The sequence below is a fragment of the Astyanax mexicanus genome, chromosome 12 (assembly GCF_023375975.1).
Source record: "Astyanax mexicanus isolate ESR-SI-001 chromosome 12, AstMex3_surface, whole genome shotgun sequence".
Taxonomy (NCBI): domain Eukaryota; kingdom Metazoa; phylum Chordata; class Actinopteri; order Characiformes; family Acestrorhamphidae; genus Astyanax; species Astyanax mexicanus.
The window spans coordinates 4,976,451-4,985,000 of NC_064419.1; the positions used below are offsets into that span (position 1 = coordinate 4,976,451).

The 8,550-nt window shown below is 37.0% G+C and overlaps 1 protein-coding gene across 3 annotated transcripts in view; it reads right to left on the bottom strand.

Annotated features, from left to right (window-relative positions):
• Positions 1-533: 533 nt before the first annotated feature.
• The window catches only part of zgc:92140 (uncharacterized protein LOC447854 homolog), a 48,442-nt gene continuing 40,425 nt past the window's right edge, over positions 534-8,550 (bottom strand). For all 3 annotated transcript variants that reach the window (XM_022670189.2, XM_049485799.1, XM_049485800.1), the window contains exons 4-6: positions 3,877-3,944; positions 3,458-3,518; positions 534-1,815 (exon numbers count right to left, since the gene is read on the bottom strand). In XM_022670189.2, coding sequence (XP_022525910.2) covers positions 1,777-1,815; positions 3,458-3,518; positions 3,877-3,944 — 168 coding nt within the window. In that variant the 3' untranslated portion in view covers positions 534-1,776. The remainder of the gene's footprint in view (positions 1,816-3,457; positions 3,519-3,876; positions 3,945-8,550) is intronic.

Below are 8,550 nucleotides of genomic sequence, written 5' to 3' on the forward strand. Positions count from 1 at the left end.
GGTTAAATTAAACCATTTGTCGATTGTGCTGGTTGTCATTCAAAAAGTAATCGGAAATCCATTCTGAGTGTTCACACTTATGTTGTATGCTTACAAATCAGATTTTTTTTGCACTTAAAGAGCCTTTATAAAAGCCTTATAATCCAGTGCGACTTATGTATGAATTTCAGAAAATGAGTTTCAGTTTACTTCTCTAATATCAAGGTCGGAGCAGTATTAGCCTTAGCTGCTAACCGCGCTAAGCGCTACCTCTTTTCCTGTTCAAAGGCAAGTGTATCAGCCTGTAGCCTGCTGCAAACTCCGGCTAGCACTAATGCTAATGCTAATGCTGCTGCACCTAGCCTTAGTGGAAATCTGGAAATTTAAGCGTACTGCTAATATGATTTAATAATGTAAATGCAGCCTTAGCTAAACTTAGTTCTGAACTGAAAAAGCACACGTCAGACACCAAATCTGTTCTGAGTGATCGACTGCATCCAGAGTCAGTGTTCAATCAGGTTAATCTGACAATTTTTATTATTTTTTTACCAAAGTTTTCTTTAAGTTTAATGTACTTTAATATAAAAGAGTAGTTACTTTATTTGGCAGATATTATTAAAAACATCAATTTGGAGGCATTTCTATTGGTTTACTGGTCATAGAAACTTCACTCACTGTAAAGGGCAGCTGGTGTTTTTAAATTATGTTAAAACTATATATAAAAAAAATAGACAACAAAAATTTAATTTCTGATATGGAAGCAATTATAACTTTGTGTTTGTGTGTCTATGGAGTAATATGTTAAAAAAAAGCTGATCAGTGTGTAATACAGAGTTTAAAACGTATAGTTTTTACGTAAAGTTTAGTAAAGTGTGTGAGAAGGGTGTGTACGGGTCAATGCACAGGGTACTTTAGATCTTTAACCTGGAGGTGGCACAGTGCCAGCCAAAAAAAAACAAGAAATAAAAAACATATAAAACCAAAAATAAAGTCAGAAATTAAAAAATACGTTCCTTCAAAAGGCAAAAGTTCAGAGCGTTTCGGCCCTCGTATCTCTCTTATTAAAATATCTCTTCTTTTAATCTTTACATATTACACACACCACTACCAGTCAGTTGCTCTTACACACACTCTTACACACCCTCACACACTCATACAATCAACCAATTACACACTCACACACCCGTATTCCATCTTCACGAGTGCCTCGTCCGTTTATCCCTGGCTTTTCCATCACAGGAAGATGGAAAAAAAAAAAAAAATTAAAAAATCATAAAACAAAATCACACACAAAATGTTCTCTTTCGCGCTTCATCCTTCTCTCTCTCTCTCTCTCTGTCTGTCTTTCCTCTTCCTCACAAGTCATCCGGAAGGTTCCTTCACAGCAGAGGTGTGAAGAGAGGGAGGTGTGTGGAGTGTGAGGAGTGTGAATATCATCCCGTATCCAACACTGAGAGAGTCAATGGGTCAATCGCTTGTCAATCAAACGTTCCCTCCTTTATCCGTCCCTCCGTCAATCACCGCCGAAAGAAGAAGCAGGAGGAAGAGAGTGGGCGGGGCACAGAGCTACACAGTCCTCGAGGAACGCAATCCCTCTTACACACGCGCACACACTCTCTCTCTTCAAACACACACACACACACACACTTTCTGAGACTGAACAGAGTTACAGACGAAAACACTGATTGGAGTTCACTCCTCGCTCCTCCATAGAAGGGAACATTCTCTCTCTCTCTCTCTCTCTCTCATGTCCTTTCCATCTCTCTCTTTCTCTCTAAAGTGGTTGAGTGGGGGCTGCTATGTCACATCCTCTTCCTCCGAACAGTAGTCGGGTCCCTGGAGAGAGAGAGAGAGAGAGAGAAAGAGAAAGAAATAGACGAAAAGAGAGAGAGATATGCCCATATTAGGAACTAGTGCTCTTTAACCTGGCAATACAATATGACACAAATCACAATACAAAAGTTTCAATACAGAGATTCGATACAGGCCGATATATTGCAATACTGTCAACAAGATAATGTACTGTACAGTTTGTTTGTTTGGGTTTTGTGCCATATCAGCAACATGTTTGCTATTTTATGGCATCAACAATGTTCATAACTTGAGCATCACAGACTTAAATCAGCGTCTTCATATGAAGGACTTCCAGAAAATTAAGTATTTTAGCGGGGTGGAATCTTTTCAAACAGTTCTTTCACATTTGTAACCCTATAAAAGTTATTTTTAAAAGTTAAGCTGAAATATGTTTTATACTTTAGATTAAAACATTAAAGTAGCATCTTTTGATTTCATGCCAACTTCGCCCATGCTTTCAGCTTATTCTCTCAGTCAGCTTTATTGGGTAGAACCTGGAATGGTTCTCCAGCTTCTTAAAGGAGTTTCTACAGGTGCTGAGCTCTGGTTAACTGCTTCTGCTTTACTCTGCACTCTAAATTAATCTCTAAAAATGTTTGAAAAAACAGAAATTTTATTAAAACACACACACGGACATGACCACCCCCAAAAGTGGGCATTTACGATATAATAGTGTTTAATAACACTATATAGTGAGTAGCATACAGGCAAAAGCAAACTTCTTTAAATAAATGATATATGAATTATTACTGCAACTTTTCTCCACTTTTCTTTAACTGTGTTGGGTTAAGTCCCTGTAATTTGACATCAATGGTGGAGAGCCTAAAATTGCTCATTTTTAAATACATGCTTCACTGGATTTTTTAAAAATACAGAACAAATGTTTCATATGTTGTACTGAGCACACAAATCAGTCAAACACTTGCTCTCTTTTGAGGGATGGGGTCTTGAGCACCTGCCTGTTTGGGTCTTAGTGCCCTTACTGCCCCCAAATTGCCCTTTTATTAATTGTATTACTGAAATATTCCGCCAGGAATAAGTTAGGGAGTTGAGGAGGGGTACAACATCCTGACCTCACAAACACTCTTGTTACTGAATGCAATCAAATCTTCACAGCAATGCTCTGAAATATGTCAGAAAGCCTTGTGTATATTGCACATTATATAATGTATGTATATAACATATTATTCATAAATCGGCAGAATTTATGAATTAAGAATAATCTCTTAACATTTGCTTAGATGTTTTATGATTTTTCCTAATTGTCCAGTATCATGCAGCATCACTGACATTTAAAGGACACAGAGGACAACTCTCATACACTCCCGCCCACAGATGGCTGCTGCATCACTGGGGATCAAAACCACCAATCTCCAGATGTTGGGCCCCACGCTTAGACAGCTGTGCCACTCGGGAGCCCCGGAACAGTCTTGTAGACTGTGCACAGACGTTTAGTGAACACAGGCAGCGGCAGGACGTGCTCACGACCCGAATGAACCAGCGCTTCCTGTAAAGATGGACAACGCTGGCCCTTTAAATCCAGCACAGGCCCCTCCCTCCCTCCCTCCTCCTATTTCTGTTTCCACCATCCCTCTTTCCCTCCCTCCCTCCTTCCCTCACTTACCTTCTCAATCTTCTCGTCCAGCATTCTAAAGAACTCCTGCTGACTCTCTGATGTATGAATACTGAGAGAGAGAGAGAGAGAGAGTAAAAGATAGAGAGAGAGAGAGAGAGATAGAAGAGAGAGGGAGAGATGCAGAGAGAGAGAGAGGGAAGAGAGTGGGAGGAGAAAGGAAGCAACAAATAGGAGAATTTTCCATTACAAGCGCAGACGAATAGCACATTCCCTCCTCCTCACAAATATATCACTCGTCTTTCTCGCTCTCTCTTTCTTTCTCCATCAAACACACACACACACACACACACACACACACACACAATTACAAGATGATAATGATGACAGACAATAATAATAATAATAATAATAATAATCATAATAATAATAATAATAATAATAATAATAAACAGTAAATATTCACTCACTTAGCTCTGTTAGTGTTGGCACCTGGAACCTCCTTGTGCAGTTTGGTTTTATGTGCTGAACTCTTTTCCTACAAAAGAAAAAACACACATATATACACAGTTATATATACTCAGTGGAAAACATGGCCTTTAAGATCACTCAAAAATGATGAGTTTCTTTAATTTTACCAAATTGAAAACCTCTGAAATATAACCAAGAGGAAGATGGATGATCAAAAGCCATCAAACCAAAATAAACTGCTTGAATTTTTGCACCAGGAGTGATTAGCATAAAGTTATCCAAAAGCAGTGTGTAAGACTGGTGGAGGAGAACATGATGCCAAGATGCATAAAAACTGTGATTAAAAACAAGGTTATTTTACCAAATATTGAAATATTACTGAACTCTTAAAACTTTATGAATATGAACATGTTTGTTTTTTTTGCATTATTTGAGGTCTGAATGCTTTGCATCTTTTTTAGTTATTTCAGCCATTTCTCATTATTTTCTGCAAATAAATGCTCGAAATGACAATATTTTTATTTGGAATTTGGGAGAAATGTTTATAGAATCCGTAGTTTATAGAATAAAACAACAATGTTTATTTTACTCAAACATAAACCTATAAATAGCAGAATCAGAGAAACTGAAGCAGACTTTGATAGATCCCTGTTCTTTAAAGGAGAACTCCGATGTAAAATTGACTTTTCTTGTAGTAAAACATGATAAAAAGTACTTACCTTTGTTGAATAGCCCACCATCGCCCTCCCACAGTTTTCTGAGATCCAGTAATTTTCAGTGCTTTTTGCCCAGGACTATGTACAACGTCCGGGCATATATTGGGGTATATTTTGCACCAATAAATCGCTTTTTACACTGTTATCCAGCCTTAAAGTAGCTCCACACCTCCTTGCTAGAATCTGGAATGATATTATTGTGCACTTTTGAAGTTATTAATGCCTCGTTTTAAATGACAAGGCTCTTCGGAATCTAGCTAAGAGGTGTGGAGCAACTTTGTGTCTAGATATCAATCTAAAAAGTGATTTATTGGGGCAAAATATGCCCCAATACGGCTGTTGATTGCTGGGCAAAAAGCACAAAATTACTGGATCTCAGAAAGCTTTGGGAGAGCGGAGGTGTGCTATTCAACAAAGGTAAGTATTTTTTATCATGTTTTACTACAACAAAAGTCAATATTACACCGGAGTTCTCCTTTAAATAAAACAAGCTCCTCCCACTCACACCTGACTGTTTATCCCACTGATTGAAAACACTCTAATTTGACTCTAATTTGTATTTTTTTCGTTCAAATTAACTGCAAATACGTATGTTTGCCAGTCACAAATATGTAACATTGAATAAATGTTTGTCTCTTTTGTTTAACTGGGGTATATTTTTCACTTTAAATAAATAAATAAATAAATATAAATAAACATATATAGATACAGATATAGTCACAGGAGGGGCAAGAGAAGCCCCACACCAAGACACAGCCCCAGTCTGTGTGGCTCAGCTGAGTGAAATGGACTAATTAGCCCAGCTGGGCACATTTAAAGGCCACCTCCTCTGGGACCATTTTACGTTTTTTTTTTTTTTTTTTTCTAGTTAAAAGGACGGCAGCAGATATCATGCTGCTTTAAGATTGTTGTAGGTGAGGTGGAAGGCAACATCATTCAATACCGGTACGTTTAAGTTCACTGAACCCCTGTATTTTTTACTCTCTCTCTCCTGCTTTCTGACTATCAGCTCACGGCGGCCATGGCCCTATCCCCAGGGGTGCGATATATTCTTTTCTAAAAGATACTTCCCCCATAGCGCTCGATTTCCTCCACAGTTCACACCTGCAGAGTAACTGTCAGCCGTGAGCAGCGAGACACGGAAACAGAGAATAAAAATGGTGTGAATGTGTGCAGTGTGAACAGAAATGAAAACCTGTAATACCTGCAGTGTTGGTTCTCTGACTGGGGTTGAAGCAATTTAACAGGACTGAGACAGCAGCAGTGTGCAGGGTTTCTTTTAACAGTTATCTAGGGATGCCCTTTAACACATGCAGCGTACAGACTTTTAAATGACAGACAGACAGAAATATTTAGGCATGAAAAAGGTCCCGTGTTAACCTGTGAAAGCCAAGGCTAGGTTCAGCTTTATCAATCCTCTGACTCAAACTGATACATTTATAGAATGTGTAAAACTAACACGTCTCATCGACAAATAAGAATAATAAAAAAAAGAAACAATTAACTCCACTAACCAGATGTCCCTCTTAAAAGATCTTCATCTTTTATTCTTTCAGCTCATTTAGTGAGTAGGTATTAGCACAGCAACAGAGCAGATGTATCACAGAGCAGATATCACAGTATATGGTTCTTTATCACCAAAAGTAACGCAGCAGCAGCAGCAGCAGTCAAAAACCTAAAGGAATCACGTTATAAATAATGAAGTTTTCACACATGTTCCACAAAGCAGTTCTGTAAGAGGATTTACAGTCGCACTGTGTTTTAAATGTGGCTGATTGCATAAAAATAAAGTAGACTTCTTCTTAAGAGAAAATGCAGGCAACTGAAGGTCAGTTTTGCCTGGAACGGTTAATGTGAAATCTAGCCCAATCCTCGATGTATTCAGTATCAGCAATGGCTGATCAAATTAAATGATGATACAGAGTTCTCATACAGAGTTCCACAATGGTGGAACAAACTACCTTCCATTACCAGACCAGGAGAATCTCTCGCTATCTTTAAGAGACTCCTGAAGACAGAGCTCTTCAAAGAGCACTTACTCTCCTAACACCTCTAACACACTAACTACTTCTAACCTCATCTCCTTCTTCCTCTTCTCTACTCCTCTATCCCACTATTTCCCTCTGACCTCCTTAAGGCCCTATCTATAGATGTTTTATTTTTAACTTCTATTATTTTTGTACTTAACCTCTTCTATTATTTGCACTTCAATATTGTAAGACAAAAGCGTCTGCCAAATGTAATGTAATGTAATGTAATGTAATGATCAGCGACTGGCCACTAAGCACTGATATGTCCATTATAATTGTAGATTTACCAAAATAATTACTCTTTAATAACATTCATTTTTAACATTTTTTCGCAGATTTTTTTCTACTTGCCTGAAAATAATATGATAATAGAAGACACTGTTCACACCACCTCTTAAAAACACACACACATGTAACTGCCAAGTGTAAACAGGCTTACTGACACAGAATAAAATGAATTGCATTAGATGTAACAGTGTATATATTAATTGTGATTAATCACAGAATGTGTTGCGATTAATCTGATTTTTTTTATTGATTGACACCACTAATAAAAATACAAAAGTCCTAAAGACATAAAGACATGAGGAAAATGATCCCAAAGCTTCTGAAATTGGTCGATAAATCAAAAATGTTATTGAATATATATATATATATATATATATATATATATATATATATATATATATATATATATCAACATTTTTTTTATTGACCAATTTCAGAAGCTTTCATTTTCCTCATATCTTTACATTTTTATATACATATAAGATATAATAATAATAATAATAATAATAATAATAATAATAATAATAATAATAATAACAATATATATATATAAAATGATATAGAGAGGGGGATGGGGGGATGTGGCAGGAAAAGAAGGGTGACAAAAAAACAAAACAATGAAGGGCGTCTTTCTTTTTCACTCTCTCAATCACAGCACCCCCTTCTCATTTGGGTCTCAGCATGGGGGCTCCTGCACCTGCTCTGTCTGAGCAACTGTGTGAGAGAGTGTGTGTGAAAATGTGTGTGTGTGTGTGTGTGTGTGTGTGTGTTTGTAGTGGGAGTCTATAGAGGGATGGATTTCAGCTTTGATGAATTAAGCTGTAAGTATCACAGAAGAGTATTATGAACACACACACCCCCGTGACTGTGACTTTTTTTTTCTTTCATTTCATGCTAATGAACATGTGAGAAACTCGAGCTGTGTATTTGTGTGTGTGTGTGTGTGTGTGTGTGTGTGTGAGGACCTGACACTGCCAGGAGAACATGGACAATGAGTTTTTGGTGAGGACGTGATTCTGCGGAAAATATTAGAAAAATATAAAAGAGCAAAGCGATCAGTTTATTTAAACACTGGGTTTAGATTAGTAGATGTAGGTTACTTAATTGAGGTATATGGATAAGGTTAGTATGATGCTTAGGTTTAAGTCGGGGTTAAACTTAGGTTAGGTGATGTTATTGAGATTAGGGTTAGGGGTTAGGGTTAAAATTAAATGTAGGTGACCAGAATTAAGGGAAATAATTAGATTTAGGCATATATTAGTATGGTGAAGTTCAGGGTTAGGTTTTAATATAAGTAACTGAGGTTAAGTTCAGATTTAGGTTTAAGTATAAGTAACTGAGGTTAAGTTTAGGGTTAGGTTTAAGTATAAGTAACTGAAGTTAAGTTTAGGTTTATGTTTAAGCATAAATAACTAAGGTTAAGTTTAGGGTTAGGTTTAAGTATAAGTAACTGAGGTTAAGCTCAGGGTTAGGTTTAAGAATAAGTAACTGAGGTTAAGTTCAGGGTTATGTATAAGTGTAGGTTATTGAGGTTCAGGTTTAGGTTTAAGTATAAGTTAACTGAGGTTAAGCTCAGATTTAGGTTTAAGTATAAGTAACTGAAGTTAAGTTTAGGCTTATGTTTAAGCATAAATAACTA